This window comes from Nilaparvata lugens, chromosome X (genome assembly GCF_014356525.2).
Source record: "Nilaparvata lugens isolate BPH chromosome X, ASM1435652v1, whole genome shotgun sequence".
Taxonomy (NCBI): domain Eukaryota; kingdom Metazoa; phylum Arthropoda; class Insecta; order Hemiptera; family Delphacidae; genus Nilaparvata; species Nilaparvata lugens.
Window position 1 is genome coordinate 79,829,947 of NC_052518.1, and position 24,570 is coordinate 79,854,516.

General features: G+C 33.7%; 2 protein-coding genes across 5 annotated transcripts in view; one reads left to right on the forward strand and one right to left on the reverse strand.

Annotated features, from left to right (window-relative positions):
* LOC111049437 (heterogeneous nuclear ribonucleoprotein 87F) overlaps nt 1–11,979 on the forward strand; it is a 56,483-nt gene extending 44,504 nt beyond the window's left edge. Inside the window, exons 8-9 of the transcript XR_005573051.1 lie at nt 8,684–8,776; nt 10,729–11,979. The gene's annotated coding sequence lies outside the window, so the exon portion shown is untranslated. The remainder of the gene's footprint in view (nt 1–8,683; nt 8,777–10,728) is intronic.
* A 173-nt stretch (nt 11,980–12,152) lies between these two features.
* The window catches only part of LOC111049436 (serine proteinase stubble), a 28,710-nt gene continuing 16,292 nt past the window's right edge, over nt 12,153–24,570 (reverse strand). For all 4 annotated transcript variants that reach the window (XM_022335508.2, XM_022335509.2, XM_039441684.1 and 1 more), the window contains 6 exons: nt 20,081–20,984; nt 19,300–19,496; nt 17,682–17,803; nt 16,613–16,771; nt 15,338–15,494; nt 12,153–12,346 (listed from right to left, as the gene is read on the reverse strand). In XM_022335508.2, the coding sequence (XP_022191200.1) occupies nt 12,165–12,346; nt 15,338–15,494; nt 16,613–16,771; nt 17,682–17,803; nt 19,300–19,496; nt 20,081–20,984 (1,721 nt within the window). In that variant the 3' untranslated portion in view covers nt 12,153–12,164. The remainder of the gene's footprint in view (nt 12,347–15,337; nt 15,495–16,612; nt 16,772–17,681; nt 17,804–19,299; nt 19,497–20,080; nt 20,985–24,570) is intronic.

Sequence of the window (24,570 nt, forward strand, 5' to 3'; positions counted from 1 at the left end):
CTTGTGCTAAGATCCAACGGAAAAACTGCATCCTTGAAACAGTATCAGGTGAAGGTTATTTTAAATTCCTGTAAGCAGTGATCGCATGATATGTAACTTACCATCTGAATGATTGCCATCAGTTTTTTTAATTCTGCCATCATTATTATTCTATGAATAAATTTTGTTGGATCTCGTAAAATTGTATGATTAATATTTTATATAGGATTTAGGCTATGTGCTACAGAAAATAATGCAATAATCAGGTGATTTCACCCTTTTAGGATCACCACTGTTGTTTGTGATTTTCTTCATGTTGAAGGTGTTCATTCCACATATTAGCAGTTTTGAACACTTATCATGGAACTTACTTTTTCGAATTTATACTCATTCGAAAGCTTATGGAATGGAGAAGTTTTGGAAAAATTAAATTCCACAAATTCTCCTTCTAATTTATATTTTTCACGGAAGTGATTGACCCATATCTCTGTCTCTATATTATTACACCTTGGTTTCCTTATCTTGAAATGTTTCACAGATAACCAAAATTCCTTACTCGACCTAACGTTAGATAATCTATCTCTCCATTCATTCTGATAAGCTACCTTCTTCTGTCGAATGAATTCTTTGTACTTTTTCTTCTCTGAAATGAAATTATTCAATATAGTTTCGTTGAAGTTGCTCCTTTTCAGCTTTCTGTATGTTTTTCTCAGCTTCCTCTTCAACTCTCTACATTCCCTATCATACCACGGCTGATTGGTGCTGTGCTTAAAACCTATTTTCTTTATCATACCTGATTGATGGGCGCAATTCTTTATTGTTGATTTCAAAGTTTTGTCGAGTATATTGCAGTTAAATTCTAAATCAAGGGGGAGAGATTCTTCTATTAAATTACAGTACTGTATTTTCCTATCTCCTATCCATTTTAGTTTAGTTTTGAATGTTCTTTCTAGCTCTATTATCCTATTTATAGTGGTTGCTTTTTCAATTTCTATCATTATCGCCATGTGATCGGATGTTAGTAATTCCTCTGTGATTGACATATCTAAGCTGATATCGGCTAGTTGTCTATTAACCCAGATGAGATCTATAGTGCTGTTACCTCTATTACTTGAATAAGTGAATTGAGCAGGACTATCTCCTCGACATCTACCATTTAGTACTATCATAGAGTATTTTTCTAGTAGTCCAACAAGTCTATGTGCATTCTGTGCATACTGAACTTCTCTCGGTAAAAAGATCTGTATTAATTAAGCTATTATCTTCAACTTGGTTAAGTTCCCCAATACGAGTATTGAAATCACCCCCCAGTATAAATGGAATTGAGGAAATAAGCAGCTCATGTTTTTCCAGCACTGCTTCCAAACCACATATGCTACATCTCACTTCATCTGGTTTCATATAGACTAATCCTATCAATATATTCAAGCTATCCTTCTTAATCTGAACCAACAGAAGAAAATCTGTACTCTCTATTATCTCGTAAGTTATATTAGACTTAACAAGCATTAAAAGACCACCGCTCGCTCGTCCAGTTGCACTTATTCTTATTGCATCCTTAGCCACTACATTGAAACCCTTAAACTCTAATAAATCGTTCTGTTTTAATGTCCAGGTTTCTTGTAAACATATTATTGAGTTCTTGGAACAAAAGTCTCTCTCATGATTATTTAAATTGATATAATTATACATGGACATTCCAAAATAATAATCTAAATGAATCTCTGTTTGAAAACTCACCTCTTCGCACACTGAGTAAACAACCGCCTTGGTTTTTGTCTGCGTTGGCCTTATCCTATAATATATTTGAAGATTTATCTCTGTCCATACTTCTGGTAGTCGCACCTGTTATCCAGCCGCGTATGTCGCCATTCTTCGACTGCTCTCCGCCTCTCTTTTTCCTTGCCGGTGTCGCGTTGACTGCCGCTTCGCACATACTCTCCACGACTTGTATGTCATCGTAGTCGGTCTCCACTGCCTGACGGCCGCCCTTCTTCCACCTGTTCACCAAGCGCTCGACGCTTTTCAACCTCTGCCTGGCTAGCTGCTGTTGTTTAGGGCTCGTATTCAACTGCACCGCTGAATCATCAAGCTGCCGCTGGTGCACATTCTCCAGTTGTTGTTCTTGTGGTACCCCCTCCTTTTCGTCAAGTTGGGAGGACGATGGTGGTGCGTGAATAACGATCCTTGTAGTTCCCAAATTTGGTTTTTTCGCACGTTTTGTTATGGGCGTATCACATTCTGGATTCGAGGAAGATTTTCTTAAGTCGTCCAATGTGTAGCTCTGACCATTCACTACAAGTTTGTCATAGCGCAACTCCGCAAAATGACCGTCGTTTCGAGCTGAGTACAAGTAAGATTTTAATTCGTCTCTAACACGTTTTACTCGTTGGGTGAAATCTTCTTCCACTCTGATTGACGTGCCTTCAGCCTTGCACAAGCACTAAGAACCTCCATTTTCTTCTTATAACTGAGAAACTTGACTATTATCGGTCGATTAGTGTTTTTCTTTCTACCTAGCCGGTGTGCACGTTCAATATCACTCACAAGCAAATGAATCCGCATTTCCTTATTTATTATTTCTCTAATGAACCGTTCACTGTCCTGCTACGTTTCACCACGATATTCGCTTATACCAAAAAATAACAAATTTGAACGACGGGAATATCCTTCTAGACGATCCACATATGAATGAAGTCGATTATTTTCTTCTTCAAGATCCCTGAAATCTGCCTTCATTTTTGTTATGTCCGTTTGTACACCCGTAAAACTAAGTTGAAGATTTTTTAGCGAGTCCTTTATTTCCGGTATCATATTTATCACTCACTACCTGAATGCTGTCCAACTTGGCACATATATATCGTCTATGTTGGTAACTGGATCCGACGGACCTGGATTTTGTTCCACTCCTCCAATCAACAGCAACATCAGGATAACACTCAATACAGTAAACATATTTAAATAAAAATTCGTCCGAATTCCACTATTCACAACCGAATTCATTCGAAATACGGAAATAACGGCAAACAAACCTATGCACGCCCGGTACTGCTCTAACGAAATCATTATCTGGAGATAAGACGGAGCTCTCTCAAAATACGTCCGATCGCTTCCAAAGCTCGAAAGCAACTCACTTATTAAGGCAACTAAAGGACATTGTTACTGAAAAATATATTAGAAATGCTTATTTTGCTTTTTTTGTATTATACCATATGGTTTATTAATATATGGCAATAGCAAACACATTCACAATATTGTTTTATTACAGAAAAAAGCAATCAGAGTAATTTCCAATTCAGGTTATCTTGATCACTGCCGTCCCTTATTTATAAATATGAAGATACCGACCGTTATAAATCTATACATCTTCAATGTCATACTCTATGTTCGACAAAATATGGATAGTTGGAAGAAACGAGGTAATATTCACACGCACAACACTAGAAGTAGAGAACATCTGGATATCCCCTATCAAAGGCTATTATCCACGTCAATGAATGTATATGACTTAGACTTTACAATCACCTGCCAGCGGAAGTAAAAAATAATGTAAATGTAAAAAAGATTTAGAAAGAATTATATGACTGGCTAGTTCTAAGGCCATATTATTGCTTAAGTGAATTTACCAACAATTGAACATATTGGATCCTATTCATGTATTAATTTACTGCATGTTTTTTGTTTATTGTAAGTTTTATGACTACTCTGTGATATGTATTGACTATTGACGTTGCTTATAACTTGATTTTTCCATGGCAATAAAATGTTATTTATTTATTCATAATAATTCATTTTTTCAATAAAAGAGTAGGCCTAATGAAGAATGAAATAAAAACAATGACTACAACAGACTGGCAAAACTGGCAAAATATAACCGCAGACAATAACATTTCAACGTTATGGAAAGGAGAAGGGCCGCGCTGCCTGACCACAGAGTATTGTTCAATAAAGGCTCAAAAAGTTTTATCCTCCAACTCTCAACTACCATATTGTCCTCTGATTCCGCTTCATTGCCCTCATTAGTGGTCCCTTTTCGTTTCTGGAAGGTAGCGAGCACCAACTTATCTATTATTGAATGAAAAATACTAAGAAATTGTCAAAAACCACAGATTCATTGATACTTAGAAAGACCGGTTTCGGTTATTACACCATTGTCAATCTCTGATAAACAGTTTCACACTCTGTAAAACAGTTTTACACACTGTTTATCAGAGATTGACAATGGTGTAATAACCGAAACCGGTCTTTCTAAGTATCAATAAATCTATGTTTTTTGACAATTTCTTAGTCTTTTTCATTCAATATGAACAATTACCACAATATCAACTTATCAACTACACAAAAACTTATCTATTACTTTGCACCTTACATTTATTACTTGTATTTTCTACAATTTAATCTGAATCAGTGATCAAGTACTATCGATAGTAATATGTGTGCTAATACAATCACTGTAGGCTACCACTGTTTTATAGCTGAAAGTGCCTTAAAGTAACCAGACTAAGAAACTTGTGATTTTTCAACAAAAGTCTACGAAAATGTCTAAATTTAATAACAATAGGTGACCGCTGAAGGTTCACTGGAACTAGATCCATCCACTCTTCTACCTATCCGGCCCCGTCTCGTTTCCAAAACCCACATCCGGCGTTCACAGCCGACTGAAAGCGAAGCGAGTTGAGTCGCATAGTTGGTTTACAGGTGAACTCGTCTAGCTCTACTCAGGCTCTCAAGTAAATCTTCCGCTCACACACGCATGTGCTCGATCTACAAGAAAAAGTTCCACATATGATTGATGTTACCCGAGAATAATTTTTACTAATATAAATAATGTATTTGTCCTTGGAACAAAGATAACAAATATAATTTTGCAGCATTATTACGAGAGCTCCTTAGAACAAACTCCTTTGACTATGTTTAGTGCGGTAAATGTTTTCTTATAGAAGAAATACAGTTTCGCATACCAATCTCCAATTTAGATTTTGTTTCCCAACTCCAGAAAGAAAATCATAAAATTATTGGAAACTGTTAATTCAATTAAATTTAATTCAATATTAGAAAATCAAAAATAATCAATAGGTGAGTAAAAAGGTTTAAGATATCGACTGTATCTAGAATATTCCATATTTACAGCTAAATTTTGTTCTCTATTGGATCCCTTTACTGTATTTGGTATAAAATACTTTGCATAAATTATAATACTAAAAAAAATATAATTTCCTATAATTTGGATAAAAATCACATTGATTGCATAAAGAATATACTGTTTTCTGTTAACGAATTAATTCATTTTCAATTCCTAAATCTGTATCATTATTTATATTGATCAAATCAAAACATAGCGGTACTTTGAGTTGACCAAATAACGCAAAATTTTAATTTTAATCAACAAATATATTATTTTGTAGGAATAGAACGATTCGACAGTATTAGTCAGCGGTTACATTAGTCTATAGTTGGTAGAATAACATATTAGGAAACTAGCAGGTATTAACCCAAAGTTTACAGGAGAATAAGAATTTTTGAAATATTCTAGAATGATTCTCTTCTAATGCACAAATGCTATTGCACGAATGCATGCACACTGGGCATTTTCATATTTTCAATTATCTTTCAGGGAGTAATAAATGGGAAAATTATTTTCAGTTTCAAAGACAAATTTTAAAGCAATGATTCTCGAAATTTTTGCTTTCAAGCACCCTCCCTTGAAACCGGACTTTCTTAATTTTCCTTCTTCCACTGTCTTTGAAGTTTATTTGAAATATAAGAAAGTTTTACAATACATTTCTTAATCTGTAGTGAATGAGATGGTAAAGTGAAAATAATTTTGGTTTAGCATCCTTTCAATTGTGTTTTGTCCTACTCCTTCTGCATAACATTCAAATACCTATATGGTCAGATTCCACTTCAAACTGTCTGCATTCCTTATAGAAAGACATCAATCTCTCTCATTCTATTTTCCTCAAGTGCATTCAAACTATAGTTTGGCTCAAATAGATTATGAGGAACTGACATCTCCTTTATTTCACCTCAAATATCATTCAATATTTGTCTCAGCTCTACATCGACACAATATAAGTGCGGAAGAATGACATATTGAATATGTACCTTGATTATTATCATCATCATCACACTTTCCATTATGATAGCTGTTGACTGTCAACACATTTGCAAGTTTAAAATAATAAAATACAAACCTACAAAATTGAAATTGAAGTGACAATTGTCAACCAACTTCTTATTCTTGAATAAAATATCAAGAATGATGGATCAAAATATCCATTCATGATGGAAAAAATTAAGAAATAAAACAATTTTGAATGCAATTCTTTTACGGCACTTTTAGAAATTCTAATCCTAGGATCCCTGCAGAAACTTCCAATGTAAAGACGAAGAAGATGTTGATGATCGTCCTAGCTCCAAACAATAGATTGTTTTTTTTTTTTATCAAGGACATTTGTTAGCAGATTCAGCTGAAATCGTATTCAAAATAAAAAGGCCTACTACTTATTCTCAAATTGTGAAATGATTCTGAATGATACATTAATTAATAACCAACAAGATATTCAAATGGCAACACTCAGAGGACCTTCAAATTCCACTTTTTTGACATTTTTTCACTAAAGATAAAGATTTCAATTAGAATTCATTCTCTCAAAATTTTATCAACTAAAAAAACCGACAAGTATATGTAAGTTTTTCCGTCAATAAAAGCACAATTTTTAGAAGGTCGGTCAGATTTTGAGTTAAATAATGAATTTTGAGTTAGAATGGAATAAAACATTTTCTTTTAGCCCTCAAACCCCCCCCCTTCGGCTGCGGCTGCCTATGATAATATTAAGGCTGTGCAAAGGGCTGAAAATAAACTTTCTATTCGTGATATTTTTCCAAGTTTTTTGATTCGTATATCATCAAGCTATCAAAATAAAAAAGTTTTCTCAGGAAAACATTTTTTTTACGAACATTACTTTTTGAGATATGAGCGACTGAAGTTTGAATTTTGGGACAGAACATTCAAAATTCGCTACGATATAAATCCATGAGATTTAGAGGATGGATTCTTCAAAAATTTTCTGAAAATATCAATTTTTAAGATAGTTATTTAATTTACTAAAAATAACTTTTAGTTGTTTTTGGTAAATTGAATAACTTTTCCAAAAAATTTCAGAAAATTTTTGTTTTACTAGATCAACAATACCATGAAGAATCTATCCTCTAAATCTCATGGATTTATCTCTTACCGAATTTGAAATGTTCTGTCCTAAAAATTTAAACTTTAGGCGCTCATATCTCAAAAAGTAATGATCAGAAAAAAATGTTTCCCTGAGATAGTATATTTCGCACCTAGAGCAGAAAATGATATTTTTCTGGCTCGAAATCGGTTTTCAAGTCCGAGGCCGTAGGCCGAGGACTAGAAAGGATTGAGAGCCGGAAAAACATTTTTGCCGGCTGTGGTGCGAAAGATATTTTTCGCTACACTACAGGTATTGCTGACAAAATAAATAAAGAATAAAAAATAAAGAATACTCGTTAAGTTATCGTACCTATCTCTTGATTTTAGTGGTAGAAGATTTGCAGTCAGGATTTCAGATTCTTTTAAAATTTCACTTGGAATATCACGGGCGTCATCATCTTCAAGCATTTTTGAAAATTCAGAATGCGCTAATCAACAATAAATAATTGAATAAAAATGGTTGCGAAGCAAATGCTGAATTAGTTCGATTCGAAATTCGAACCGAAATAATTGCAACTTCAGATGAAGAAAGTTGACACTCGCCCGATCTAGCGGATGACTTATTAACTACGGACTTCCATGTTAGCGGCTGGAAAGAGTACGTTTTCCGGCCTAGGCCGGAAAGAAACCCTTTTCTGACGTCAGACGAGAGTCGTCTGCAAAAAAGGTCTTTTTGATCTACGTAGGGACTGGAAAACAGGTGCTTTCTGTGCAGTGTGGTGAAATAGTTATTTGTGCAACTAGTGCGCAAAGTGACAGTTTGCTGCACCGAAAGAAACGTTTACCGGAATGGTTTCTTGAGTGCAGCAGAGGAACTTTGCGCACGTATTTCACATTAAGTTTTTCCTACAGTTACCATTGAATATGAAAAGTGGGTAATTATGGGTAAAATTGCCTGAAATCCATCAAATGTTTTTCTGTGTGATTTTACTATTGATAAAAACCTTAATCCTAAAATCCTAAAGTCCTCGTTGTCCTTGGCTATAATATATGATTAATAATTTGCGCGTTGTGCTTCGTTGCACCTCTGCTCACTATAGCAGCCCAGTCACTGTTACCAACTTCATTTTGATTTTGCTGCACTGTTGCTCCATATAACCTACTAAGTATTTTGCGTTGCCATGTTGCAAATCTGGAGTGCAGAAAAATTTTTCCCGCACTAGAGCGGAAAAGTGATTCTTTGCGTTCTGTAATCAGTGCAGCAATCGCCACTTTTCAACGTAACTGTAGGAAAAAGCTTTTTCATTTTGATAGCTTGATGATATACAAATCAAAAAACTTGGAAAAAGTTTATTTTTAGCCTTTGCACAGCCTTAACTTCTTTCGATTGTTTTTCTGGCGCCTAGTCCAAGAGTAATAAGCTACTTTATTACATTCTCGAATTGCTTTCCTATGTAAATACTGTAAAAAATGCTGATTGACTGTATAAAACAAGTGTTCCTTCATGATTGTATTTTACTTTTTCCTTTTCAGTCTGGGAGGAATAGGAAGGAGAAAAAATAGATAATAAGAGACGACTCAACGAAATACGAACTTCAAAAGCATCTCTGCTTTCATCAGCATCAGGTACCTATTTCATTCAATAGCTTTACTACCAATGATAATTCCTCAAACCTCTTATTTATTCCATATAATATAAAAGTGTAGGATTTATAATCCATTATGGATTACTATCCATATTTTTGTCTACTATCCAAATACTACTATTTTTGATTACTATCCATCTCTGATCGCATCAGCATCAGAGGTACGGTACCTATTTCATTCAATAGCTTCACTACCAATGATAATTCCTCAAACCTCTTATTTATTCCATATAATCTAAAAGTGTAGGATTTATACTCCATTATGGATTACTATCCATATTTTTGTTTCTTCTATGCATTCTTCCCGCATCTGCTTTCATTTCTAAATTGCCATTTTCGATTAAATATACTCAACCCGTTCCAAACCAGTCAAATAGTCCGTGAGTAGGCTACTAAATGACAAAGTGTTTTTAACGTTTGTGCAAAATTTCAAACATAATAAATTCAGTCCTAATTATTATACCACACTGTAATATAATGCGTTATGCTGATCATAATATTCTTATCCAAAACATTAACAAAAATTCAGAAATGTAGTTACCGTAGTAATAGTCCTATACAAGTGGAGTTATGTGTTAGAAATTGTAAGTATATCATTTTCATTATCAGACAACAGAGAATGACGCGATAATAGCGGTGACTAATAATAATAAAATCAAGTTGTGACAATGACAGAATTTACATAACAAATTTCGTTACACAAATTATATTATAGATCATTGAATAAAATAATGTTTGCTTAAGAAAATTCTTGTCTGCAAACAGGAGTGAAATACATTTCAGAACTCAACTAAAAATGCTTATATAAACTCAAATGAAAATACTGAATTAAGTTCAATTATCTTAATTCATCCCACACACGCACACACACCAACACACATGCATACAGCCACACACCACGGAGAAATAATAATCATTAATAAGATAGATAAATTTTCATTTTCATTAATAAAATAATAGATAAGATGATCATTAATTAAAAAAATAATAAAACGATCGCAATATTGAAAATAATAAAGGAGATAATAAGTGACGAATAATAACTATAGTAATTAATGATAGTAGGTTGTTATCCATCCATGTGGTGACTTCGGAGAGTTCCGTTTCTGCTGTTTGAATCACCTCATCCCAGTTTTTACCCTGGAAAAGCAGGACCTGTAAATGCTTCTACCCTACCTCTAATTCAAATGGAACACAACTGATTTACAGTACGCTTTAGAATTGGTCCTAAATTCAAATACCATTCTTTAGGTACCGTATTCAAAATTGAGCCAAAAGGTTTACAAATTAATTCTCCAATGTCTTTCAAAATTCTATTACCAAATCCGTCAAGACATGGCGCTCTACTGTTTCTCAAGAAGTTCATGGCTTCAATAATTTCCTGCTCAAGTATGGGTGGGAAAGTCATAGAATTAGGAACTCTTTTATTCGGCTTATAACTATTCACAATATCACTTACATTGTTACCTGAAATGTCTCGTATTTTCTGTCCATTTTTTTCTATACTAGCAAAGTAATGCTTTTTGTGATTCAGTAATAAATCAAGATTTTCTTTCAATGTTACAAAATTATTTCCTATTTATACAGTATTCAATTGATTTGTCTTCTGATTTGAATCATAATGTCACGCCAAACTGGATAGCATTAAAACACTGTAAATTCTAGAAAAAAATCCTATAGTAGCACATATTAATAGAAAGAAGCTGGAAGGTTATCTGCCAGTAATCGGTATCAATAATTATTGAATTCTATTAATTACTTTTTTTTATTATTTTCCTGGCACCTAGTCCAAGAGTGATAGGTTTATTCTATTACATTCTAAATTGCACAGCTATGTTAATCCTGTACGGTAACAATGCTGATTGACAATTCAAAGCAAGTCATTTTATTTACGTGTTCCTGCATTATTCTAATTTCATTTCCTCTTTTCAGACTGGGTGGAACAGAAAGGATAAGGAAATGGATGAGAAGTAACGTCTCAGCGTTTTAAGGTGCATATTAACAAAAAACGTTCAAATTCATCTCTGTATGCGTCAGCATCAGCTGAAACTGCCTCCACTTCAAAAAGAGCTGGTGCAGCCTCTACTTCGGCTTCAGCTGAAGCTGCCTCCACTTCAGCAAGAGCTGGTGCAGCCCTTACTTCAGCATCAGCTGAAGCTGCCTTCACTTCAGCAGCAGCTGGTGTAGCCTCTAGTGAATCGATGTTAAGTAGTTGATATCATGAATAATTATTTGTTGAAGAGAGCACGGTAGCTGTCGGCCATATTTAATGTTTCCTAGGATCAATGTAATCGTTTGGAACACATAGCCATAGAGAAAAGACCTTGTTTAATGAAGATACCTATTTATTTGTTGTCTCTGACATAGCGCCCTTATTTATGGACAGAAATTCACAAATTTTGCATTCCAAACTTTCACGTTTCCACTTTCATTGCTCCAAATGTTGATCAAATTTTTTTATTATATAATATCATATCTATTCCATGTCAAATAAAACTAATGTTTGTAAATGATAAAAATAAATTGTTTCTGCAATAATAAAATTTGTGCAATTTTAAGAGAAAGGCTATTTGTTTCTTATATTTGAATAATTTTGGCCGTTTTAACGATCATGTTATATTTACATAACTATTAGTGAGAAAATTTGACAATATTTTAAAAATCATAAAAATATTATAATTAAGTGTCTTAAACTTTAGATTTTTCCTACTTAAAATAAAAAAGAATGACCGAAAGGGTTGATGTGTTAAAGATTATAGTTTCGTTTGTATGTTTAGAAATATAAATTTTTACAGAAAAAAGAAATAATTTTCACTGTAAAAAATTCTATTTTGTCTATTTCGATTAATGTTAGTGAATTGTTTTTTTTTGTGATTATTTTTACAAATAAATGAAATTAGTTTCTGATTTCTGAATCTCCTCAAAAATTTAAGGCCTACCAAAAAATAAGCCAGAGGTAATGAAATTAGCTAGTAGTTGATTTTCCATTTATTTAAAAATAACATTGGCCATTAAGCCCCGTACTTATATAATCAATGATGACCAAAATTGATATGCAAATATGCATACAGCATTCACACCGAACGCCAGGTAAAAAATCGTAAAGTTGATAATACTTTATTATTTAAGTTATACCAATAAGTCAAAACTTTTTAGTAGAAAGTGTTTACTAGGAGTACGATCGGTTCCCCCATGTTTGCGAGACCTCAATTCAACTCCAAGAAAACAGTAAGTAAACACTTTCTACATTTTTTTCAAAACCTGTATTATTTTGCAGTGGATGAAATAAATGGATCATCAACACCTAAATAGTATTATAATTCAAAGAAATTATTTGAGTAAAATAATAAAACATACTAATTATTATATTATATATTCTCATTTATCCATGTGATATACTTTGCTACATCTGTGAAAATGATAAAATGATTGGGGTCGCAAATCTTGTTGTCCTTGGGTACAGCTATGCTCACAATTCCTCGCAAGTACCATCTTGATCCCAGGCTGAACACCATTCCACCTCCACTGTCTCCATTACACGCAGACACGCCTGAAAATTGATTCAAATGCATATTTGAAATCCGAGTCTGTTGTTATCTATTGATTAAGATTAATTTCAATTATGGAATGAATAAAAAGACGCCAACCAAAAAAGTCTTCTCTGTTAGGTACTAAATTTTGTCAAATGTTATGAAGTTGGGTGACTTATAAAACACTAGATATTCAAGATTTTAAAAATAATTAATACTTGACTGATATCAAACATCAATTCACAATCAATCATGTTCATATCCTTCGAATTGTACCGGTAGGGTTGATATGTTCCTATGTTTGAATTTGGAATAGCAGAACTGTGAAATGTCTGTTGTATCTACGATATTGTAAATACGAGATTACAGTGTAGAATAAAGCTAGTAGAGAAAGATGAACAATTATTCATGGAATAATTTGATACGGTAAATGAATAATGTTACTTGTTAGATGTGATAGGACCTGTTACAGATATAAATTAGAAATGTTGAATAAGCTACTAAAATTTGCTACTATACCGAGTGTCCCTCGAAAGGTGTAACAGCCAAAGACCATCGATTGAATTTTCAACAAAAGATGTCAAGTAAACTTTTCTTATATCGAAATTAGATTTCGAGATATCGATTTTTCGATATTTTTGAAAACGCCAATAACGAGAAAAACTATCAGTGAAAATATAATTCTGATATGATTCTATAATTCGATTTTGACTGGCAGTTCACTAGATTAACGTTTTTCAAAAATACCGAGAAATCGATATAGCTTATCTCCAAAACTAAGGTTGATATAATAACATTTTACTGGACATTTAACAAAAAAGCTGCTACACCTTTTGTGGGACACTCTGTACTCTTTAGTTTCAATTAATAGGTAACTAAAATTGGGATTATTTGAAACCAATGTGAGATTCTTAACCAAAACTGTTGTAGAGTAATAAATGAATGTCTATAAACGAGAAACTCTCCATGATTAATAGTTTAATTTTAATAGATTAATTATTTCTAATTTTGAATAAGAAACCACAATTGCGCTGCCTGCGAATAGCGCAACGCGACTAGTCTAAATTCATGCTGAATTCATTCAAGTACTCAGCAGCTTGTTGCTAGGTATAACATAATTCCTCATTGATTTCCTAAATCAGTATCACTACGGTACATTTGCAAAAATATTAACTCCAGATCGACAAAAAACGAGATGACCTATCTAGTCTGGCAGTTTGAAGTTGGCGCAACAACATTGTGACTATTTTTCCAGATTAGTTTAGTTATTTGCATTTTTCAATACGAAAGTAGACAAATAGTGATAGATATCAAGTATGATAATGATTTGAAAATAGTAAGAAATTATGTTGAGTGGTTTACTTGTGAAAGCCCATGCACAAAATAAGCCTGTAAGGCTTTGGAAACAAACTTATGTTTTGTGAGTCACATAAAATATAGTATTTCTAATTTTATAGTTGAGTTCATAATATTCTATTTGAAACAGTCTTGATACATTAGGTAGGAAGTTGTAAAATGACAAGAGATGAAAGACTATTCTACAAATAATGGTCGGAAATGCTCGAATCGTCTGAACAAGAGGTGTCAAAACACCTAGGACTTGAATTATTATGATGATTGAATGCATACTGCGTTATAATTATCTTACATTAGAAGTAAGAGAATATAAATCATTACAATTATATGAATATATAGTTTATATCATATTTTGCCTTCAATTTGTAAATGATATTCATTCATGAAATGACTTGTGAAATCTGCATACATTCACTCGTATAATTAAGTGGTACGGTACCGATATGACAATTACAATATTTTGAAATTGGAAATATTATGAGTAGGTGATAAAATCCCACATTCATTCTAATTTATTGTTATTTTTATCTGTTAATGTTCTACTCTTAAAATGCCTTTTCTTATTTGCAGTTGCGAGTAGAGGACAGAACATTAAGATGAGAGAATTTTGTTGTTTTCCACTTTTTTGTTATCAAAAAGAACGTGCAGCAGTCAACTTTCTTCAATAAATTAATTATTCACTTACTGTGAGAACGAGATCTCTCGGCATGACCGCCATCTTCCTTGTTGTAGGAGGTTTCGATGGCAATTTTTAGTATGCTCTTATTGGTGTCTATTGGGTTTGTTATGACTGAGAAGGTAATCAAAGAGGTTGTGGGATTTTAATTTGTTTTCTTCATTTAATATGCATTGTCTATTGCTTTTAAATTTGGTGTATATTCCAAACTGTTCTATTGTGTATAGTTCTGGTCCTTTGTTTTTTATGTGTATGATTTGTAGGTCGTTGTGATTTTGTTGTATTAGGTGGTCGCAAATGAAGATACTGAGAAACACTGATAATAAAAATAATCGAAAACACCCCCACTAATCAACAGATACCCACTGAACAAATCCATAAAATAATATCAATTCTAGAATTAATAACCACTCAAAACTACTCCACTTACAATGACGAATACTATACCCATGCAACCTGATGGTCTAACATAAATACCCAACATATATACCGACCTTCAAATCATACACATAAAAACAAATGTCCAGAACTAGATACAATAGAACAGTTTGAAATATACACACAATTTTAAAGCAATAGATAATGAACAAACCAACTTCAAATCCCACATCCTCTTTGATTACATTCTCAACCATAACAGAACTTAATAGACAACTCTAACTTAATAGACACCAATAACAGCACACTAAAAATTGCCATCCAAATCTTCTACTTGTCTATGAGTACAACCAGGAAGATGGCGGACCTGTCGAAAGATTTCGTTGTCACAGTAAGTGAATAAATTCGTTTATTGAGGAAATTTGTCTGCTATTCGTTCTTTTTAACAAAAAAGTGAAAAATTATTTATTATTCTTTAGAGCAGAAGTGTTGATGACATAGAAGAACAACTTCTCAAAGTATTCAAGTTATACAATTTATGAGACTTTTCAAACAGTTATGAATATTATTCAATTTTTATGCATCTATAGGCCTACAATACCTGTCCTAGAGCCAGCACAATAAGTTCTGTTAGATGCATATCTTTCAAAGAAGTCCCGATAACTTTCAATACAGGTCCTTTGAGAAACAACAGGCATTTCTGCCATCTTCAACTCCTGTGACACTTGTTTATTTTCGTCAAATCCCCAGCCAACCACCTACGAAAAAATAAAGCGGATTAAAATTTTAAAAATAAACATTCTCACATTATTTCATACAATACTTATAATTTACACGAAGTTGAAATATTACAACCAAAAACGCAATAATTGAAAATTCAATATTTTGTTTGAAAACTATCCGGCATAGATGTGTTCAACTATTAGTGGAAGAGCAGAGGTGAGTGGGGTCTGCGAGAGTAGTGTGTGTAAATGTAAATCCTCTTTTCGCACAGCCTTGGGTTGACAAATTAATTTTTATCATTCAATCTTATTACAATTAATTATTGTAATTTTTTTTATTAATAACGAATTCATCCGCGTTTTTCCATCACAGATCCCTAAATATCTTATTTACAACATTGAACAAAAATTTGCATCAATAACTGAGTAGCAAAAAAGGAAAAACATGATGGAAGCATATTTTTTGTGGTGACAGCTGTCATTGCCGCTTCCATAGTAAATTGTTTGTGTACATTTGCATTTCGATGTGTCAGCCAGATTCTGTTCTATGTAGATTGTCTCTACATAATTACTATTGAACGAAAATACAAATTAAATGCTGAAAATCACCTCGAAGACTTCTGTTACTGCAAATATTGACAACAGGGTTAACAGTTAGACGGGAATTGGATTGAGACCTACTATCCAAAAATTATTTGCCAGCCCGGGAATCGAACCCGGTATCTCCTGATTGCTAGTCAGGTATAACTGCCCACCAAACTGACAATCTCTGAATAACAGCGCTCATTTTATATGAAGCCATAGCGGATAGCCAGTCTACAGATGGAAATTAATGAGAAATTGCATTTTTTTAAATGCTTATTAATGAATAATAATTATTTAACGAAAATCCTAATTGAATGCGGCAAATCACCCCGAAAACTTCTGCTACTGCAAATATTGGCAACAGGGTTAACAGCTAGATGGAAATTCGAAATTAGGAGGTACCGGGTTTCATTCCCGGGTTGGCAAATAACTTTTTGATAGTAGTTCTCATCGAATTTCCATTTAGCTGTTAGTTTACGCAATATAAAGTCGCATTTCGCCTTATTAGTGAATCAGTATTCGTCACGTATTGAATCAGTGAAACAAGCATTATTGAATGTGAAACTCACTGTTCCAGTTTTTCCTTCTACAGATTGAAGCGGTGATCTCCAAAGACAGCAAGGCCTAACAAACGTGGTGTATTCTGTGGGACTTGTCAATATCAGTATTGCAATGTCAGCAGCGTAGCTAACAGAGCTGTAATCTGGATGCACTCTCATTTCCCTTACCTAGAATACCAATAATATAAACAATATCAATGGATGATTTTTCAAGCCATTCGAGCCAAAAGCGATTCTAATGTTTAGTTACAACAACCAGGATCCAATCAGATGATCATAATATGCTAAAATTACCAAGCATTGAACAATATTATAGAAGTGAACTGCTTATATCAGTTGTAATATAAATAAATAAAAATCTAATAATATAAATTCCTGTAAATAAATATGGGGCCGGGTGCATAAAGACGAGTTGGGAAAGTAAGTTCTCGATTAGCATCAAGAGACAAGTAAACGCAAAAATCGATGTGAATAAAACTCTTACTATACTCTGAAGAAGATGCTTGCAATTCAAGTAAATAGCAAATAAATGCATGAATTGGTAAAGAGGGAGTAAATGCTTCCATGGCAAGAAGATACATGTGAATTGAATTTATAAGGTAGCTTGATGCCAGACTGTTACATGACTTAGTTTACATCTATAGTTTTGTTTACATCTTGATCTTGACTCTACAGTGTAGAAGTTAAAATAGTACATAAATATAATATCATGTCTTCATTGCATTGGGCCTATATGGTGATTGTCTTCCTGAACTAGTATAGTTAGTTTAGTAGAGATTAGTATATTTAGCCTTGTACGATATTTAAAGTATAGTGTATAAATAGGTGATTTATTGATATGCACCCTACTTATATATAGATTGCAAGAAGGGGTGATTTACTCAAACACATCTCGTCTCTCCGAAAGTATTAAAACATTGAATACACAAAAAAACAACAAAGATTTCTAAATAGACTTAGATCCATTATGGGGTTTCTTTGTCATTGAACACAAAATACAAATTCGTGAAACTTGATTTTAAAAAGATCGGAAACGACTTAAATCCTACATATTTATAAATAGATTTTACCTGTTTACCTGTTTCAGTTGAACACCACTATCATCACTGTATTGATTGAGATGATACTTTCCTAAATAGATCACCAAATTACTTGGATCCACAGGACGGCCATCATATTTGTTGAAAACACAGTGAGCAGCTGCAAATCATTGTGCAATTAAAAATGCGACACAATACATGGCAAACACTAATCATAGTGAACAATGAAGTAACAGTGCTTGATCCATTCAAAAAGAATGTAATAATGGTAAAAAATGAATGTAAAACTAAATTGTTTTACATTTCTAAACTGATTTATTATTTTAGTTTCAATGATTTTCTCTTTTAATTATTTCTTGAAATTTTGTAGTTTTTGAATATTTTGTATACTATTCATGTACCATACCCTTGTTTGTGTATTCATATGTACTCTATATATTCCATATATTTCATTTTTTTATCTTTTGTTTGATCATTTTCTATTGTGATTAAACGTACGCGAAGAAGGGGCCCCACACAGCACCTTTGGGGCTTCATATAGACTATAGCCTGCTGATAAACATAAATGTATTGTACATGCGAGGGTATTTTCTACACCAGTTATGTTATTCTATTTAAATTTGTTTGTACAATATTTGTTTTTGGTCGAATTTACTTTAATTTAATTTCAAAAAAATTAAATATATATATATATATATATATTATATATATATATATATATATATATATATATATATATTGAAAACGAATTAAAATACAAGGACTATGTAGGATAACTTGAGGAAAAAAGGAAAGATATTGTTAGATATTACAAATTAATTTGAAAAAATCATATCTAACTCACAAAAATCGATTGAAAGGAATACAAATTAAATTTTTATTATAATAACAGCGACCCAAGATCCAATTACTTGACAATTATAGTGGCGCAGAAGGTTAGGAGTTCCTTCCCTTTCCATCTGATAAAGATTCAATGCATTTGATGGATGCAAGAACAGTTTTAGTAACCAACTGGAGATACTGTATACCGTATTTACAAATGTATTTATACTGTCTTGACTGTATACCGTATTTACAAATGTTATAGCAATAGCATTTGCTGGGATGTAACTTTTTTTTGGTTTTTTCGGAGCATGACTCAGTTTGGTTGAAAATGAATAGAGCCTGTCTTGACTGTATACCGTATTTACAAATGTTATAGCAATAGCATTTGCTGGGATGTAACTTTTTTTGGTTTTTTCGGAGCATGACTCAGTTTGGTTGAAAATGAATAGAGCTAGCTCAATGTTATCAAGTAGTGAGTGTAGAGAGCCGAAGTTCGTCATCACAAGACTAATGATACAATATAAATGTTTCAATTTTAAGAATTCACTTCAAAGTCATGATTGGGAGAGGTTGCTCAGTAATAATATTGCTCAGCTGATGTAGTCTTTGATGAATGTTTAACGTTGCATTGAATCTATTTCAAAAAAATATTCCTATGCATGAATTTAAAGTTAATCCTAATTTGCGTAATGCTAAAAATAATAATGCATGGTATAATCCTGAACCTGAAGCTATGAAAAGTTTGGAGATCTTTTGGAGATCTATAGAATTTATGGAACAGATGAGATAAAAACAAGGTACTCAACATCCAGACAAAAACTAAAAACTCACCAGTCAGAACAACATTTGCAGTTATGAGGGTTCCACCGCAAATGTAATTAGATTCTGGACCAGTAGTTCTATAAAGTGCGATATGCCATGGCCATTGTCCTTGGGTAGTTTGCCTACCATTCGTGATCAAAGGGACAGGAGCTGATTGTAGGTATGTTGCCACTTGATCATCAACCAGACCACATTCTGAGATGAAACTGAAAAAAAATCTTCCTCATTCACAACTAAATAACTCAAAATGATTCAACATTTTCACATTCTAAATATTGATTTGTGTGTTTTGCATGGTTTTCATCCATGTGATGAAAAGGCTATAAATCTGAGAAAATAATTTGTTTGCAGTGGTACCTAGTGCATGAAAGTAAATAGGCCTTTCAATAAATATTTTCACATGATAAAATAATACAATTTTAATATTCAATTTGATGAATATTATTCACATAAACACTGTGAACTATAATAGTATATTAGTAGAAATGTTGTTTGAAATATCTTGTAAAAATACAAAAGTCACTGAATTTGGTACAAAGTAAAAACAAAATGTGTTTTCGTTGTTTGGCGGGGTAGATGGCGAAATAAATTATCTGATTAAAATTGAGGAACATTCTGCAAAGCATGTTATTGTTTAAAACAGATTAAGGCACACCTTATGCTCAAATCAGTATGAAGAGAAATACCTACTAAATGTTTTTTCAATGGGCATTACAATTGTAAAACTAAATAAGTTGACCGATAACAGTTAAAAACAGAATTGTAGGCCTACGCCTACAACTGAACGTACCTAAGACCTGTTTCCTGCTCGACCAATGGCCGCTGATTGGACTGCGGCTTATTCACTTGGGAAGTTGATGTTTGTGTGTATTTTGTGTTGGATTCCCACGAATTATCGGGCTTTCGGTTGGAGTTGGAGTCTGCAGTAGTTCTCTTAACGTTCGACTGAGTATTAGTCTCCCAATTCGAACTACTGGATGGTTTCGTTTGTTTATTAGAGTTTGTATTACTTGGAGAATGATTTGTATTCGTATTGACATTGTGAAGAATTGTATGAGTACTGCTGGAGGTTTGAGTTTTCTTGTTGCTTGATGATCCAGAAGTACTTTCACCACTATGTTGCGATGAAGTATGAGTGGGTTTGTGACCTGAGCTAGAGTAAACTTCACCACTATGTTGCGATGAGGTGTGAGTGGGTTTATGTCCAGAGCTCGTACTCTGAGTTTGCGGTTTCTTATTGGTGTTACTGCTTCCACCGTAGCTCATCTGGACTGTATCTTCTTTACTACTGGTGTGAGTGGAGGGTCTACCACTGCCAGAGTAGGTGCGTTCTGTGGAAGTAGTAGATGTCCTACTCGGTGGCTTGTGTTCCGCACTAGTATGAGAAGATCCTTGATTATAAGTTGGTCTACTGTTGCTAGCACCACTATTGTAACGTTCAGTTGTAGTGCTAGCTTTAGTATTGTAACTATTACCTCCTGAATAACGATTGGTAGTCGATGTTCTATCATTACTATTGCTGTAGCTACCTCCCGAGTTACTGAAAGTGGCACCAGAATTACTGTAGGTATCACCAGAACTGCTGTAAGTTCCACCGCTGTTGCTTGACCCACTGCCGTAGTTGTTCCCTGTCACTTTGTTTGGCCTCTCTATGATTGGTCTTTCGTTTTGAGTTACTGGTTCGATGGCAAAGTCTGAAAAAATTGTATCAATTGTATTGCATCACACTGGCCAGAAGGTTTGTTGAATGGTTAATTTTGGAGATATACATTATCAATTTGACATTTGATACCTTACACTAATACAACTTCCTATATCTATATCATTGGTATATTGAATTTATCATTGATGTGAAATGTACTAGGTATGGGCATTTTATTTTTCACTATTTTAATAGAAAAAAAATTCATAAACATTTATTCTGATGTCAATAATCTCCACAAACTATATCAAAATTGAAGACAGCGGTGATTTGACATTGGAGCACTCACTAATATTATTATCATCACATTAAGAGAGTGTAAATCTCTCCAGATATGTTCAAGGACTGAATGAAAAATTTGACTGCTTTGTCTACACGCAATCTAGCGCTAAACTGAAGCATGTAATTGACAGTGGGAAGAGTTTTATAAGGAGTTTGACTAAGTTGTTGTTGACTATGACTGATGACTAATGATTATGACTATGATTAAGACTATGTTGTTGTTCTGGCGGGAAGCATCGACATGCATATGCATGAACCCAATCAGCTGTTTATACAGCAAGGACTCGATGCTCTATGCTCTATTCCTAATCAGACAAATGTGATATTTCACACGATACCCTATCGTTTCGACAACACTGCCCTGAATAACGACATATATTTCGCTAATTTACAAATAAGAAATATTGTGGAGAAATATAATGGAAAACTCAACTTTACCCTCAAAGATACAAGTCAGTACTTGAAACGTAGTTGCTTCACTCGTCATGGCCTGCATTATAACAAAACGGGTAAACGAATTATTTGCGAGGAAATATTCAGAACTATAGTAAATTCGAGGAATGTGACACAGGCTGCTGAAAGGAAGAGTTCAGACTGTTTGACCGGGATAGACTCTGTCAATGACATTCCTGCAGTGAGTTCTGAGGCAGCTATAGATGAAGATGACTCCATCATAGAATTTCGTGGATTCTCACCCAGTCACGAGCTACAAGATTCATCAGTCACTCCAAGAGCATCAACTACTGACAACGATGAACATCCTTTTGCGATACAAATAGAGGCTGGTGACGTGCGTGACTCATCCTTTCTGGAATCGATGACTGCTCAATCACCCAATTCTGATACCCAATCCAATAATGAAACTAGTTTTTTAGGTATGCCTCATTAGTACCTAATCCTGAACAGATCCATCTAAATGTTGAGGACTCTCCTATTCTATGTATATTTTTCTGCAATGTTCAATGTCTATGTAATAGAATACAGGAACTTAATGTTATAAACAGTAGGAATAATTATGATATATGCTTTGTTTAACAGAACATTGGTTGAAGGGAGATTATTTAAACCTGGTTAATATAGATGGTTTTGTATTGACCTCTGCCTTCTGTAGAGTTATGTCTAAGAATGGTGGGGTAGCAATTTTTATTTTGGAAAAATGTGTTAATGACTTTAAAGTAATTGATGTCTCGGCCAATTTTAATGAAATTGACCATGAATTTATTGCTATTAGGAATGAGAAACTAAAGATTATTATTATTATAACTCTCTATAGATCACCGAATGGTGATTTAATTCTCTTTCTTAATGCCATGGATAGACGTATTCTATCTTTTTCTAGATACATGCATGATCACTATATTGTTATAGGAGGGAATTTCAATGTGAACATACTATCTACAGACCCTACAGTAACTGAGTTGGTGAATTTTCTCAAATCCCATGATTTATATCTTACTAATTTTTAACCAACAAGGATGGATTCCTGCATTGACAATGTTGCAACTGATCTTCATCCTGGTATGTTTGATGTGGCTGTTGAGCCAGTAGCCCTGGGAGACCACGATGCTGTATGTTTCAATGTAAATTCAAACTCGAATTTAGGCGGCAATCCTATTTTAAATACCTTAAATGCTAAGAGGCAGTACAGACCAATAACAGCTGCTGGAACCAATCAGTTATATTGTCAACTTTGTGCTATTGATTGGCCCAGAGTATTTATCCATATTGGCTCTGGAAATAATTTTCAAGCATTTTTTGACATATTTTATGATATATTTGAAAGCTTTTTCCCGCTGAAAACTAGGAAGGCTACCTTTGGCAAATCTAAAAGATTTAATCAACTCTCACCTGCTTTGAATAATTTGAGGAATTTATTACTGATTGCATATGATAAATACAAGCAAAGTTGACTTGAAAATGCAAGACTCACCTATCTTAACTTAAGAAAATCATATAAATCAGAATGTTGAACTCGAATGCCAGATTTATCGAATCGGCGGCAAACAACAAGTATTCAGCAGCATGGAAAATCATTCGAAAATGTTCGAATCCACCTCAACATTGTGATGTTGAGTCTCTCCTGATGCTTTCAATCAATAATTTATTAATGCAATATTGCAAATACACATGAATCACCTGGGGTTTCTGCATCAGACTTGGTTTCAATTGATCAAGTTCTTGCTACCGTAGGCCTATTGTTTCTAAAATGAAATTTTCATCTAGTAGAGATATATACGGTATGTCTAGTTCACTGATCAAGAATGTAATAAATTCTATTGTTGCTCCATTAACATATTGTTTTAATGCTTGTATAAAGGAATCAGTCTTTCCTACAATACTCAAGCGCTCTAGAACAGTGCCTATCCTTAAGAAAGGTAGTAAAGATCTACCAGAGAATTTCAGACCAATATCAGTTCCTCCATTTTTCAGTAAGATTTATGAATATATAATTGGTACTCAGCTTTATAATTTTTTTGAAAGCAACGGCCTACTTGAAGCTTCCCAGTTTGTTTTCAGGGAAGGCAGGTCTACCATTGATGCAGTCAGCTCAATTGTGGATGATATTCTGGACTGTTTCAATTCTAAAAGATATGCAGGTCTAGTGCTCTATGACCTGAGTAAAGCTTTTGATGTTGTTCACCATGAAATACTATTGGAAAAATTGTACCATTTAGGTGTGGAGGGAAAACCTCTTAAACTTTTGCGGTCCTATTTGAGTAATCGAAGACAAACTGTCAATGTGAATGCTAATTTTTCAAGGTCAAGAAGATATATACATGTTCCTCATGGAGTCCCTCAAGGATCAATCCTTGGGCCCTTGATGTTTTAGGTAATGATGAACGATATTGGTTATAGTACTGGTTCTAAAATAGTTTGCTATGCCGACGACACATCCATGCTCTCCACAGATTCTGAAATTACAGCTCTGAAAGAAAAGATGTCCAGTTGCCAGGAGGAAGCGAGTTTCTGGTTCAAAGCAAGTTATCTGCTTCTTAATAGTACTAAGACGCAAACAATGATTCTAGGATTGAGACAAGTAGATGAGGCAAGAGATATAAGAAGTGTTAAGATTCTTGGTATAAATCTGGATCAAAGACTAAACTGGAGCCCTCATATAGACTATGTCTGTTCTAGGTTGAGCCGGATTCTCTACCTTTTACGCAGATTAAAGGAATGTGTCCCAAGGCATTATTTGAGGATAACCCACTTTGCCTTTTTTCAAAGCACTTTTTTGTATGGCCTATCCTTATTAGGATGTGCTCCTGATACCCAAAAAATCCTGCTGATTCAGAAAA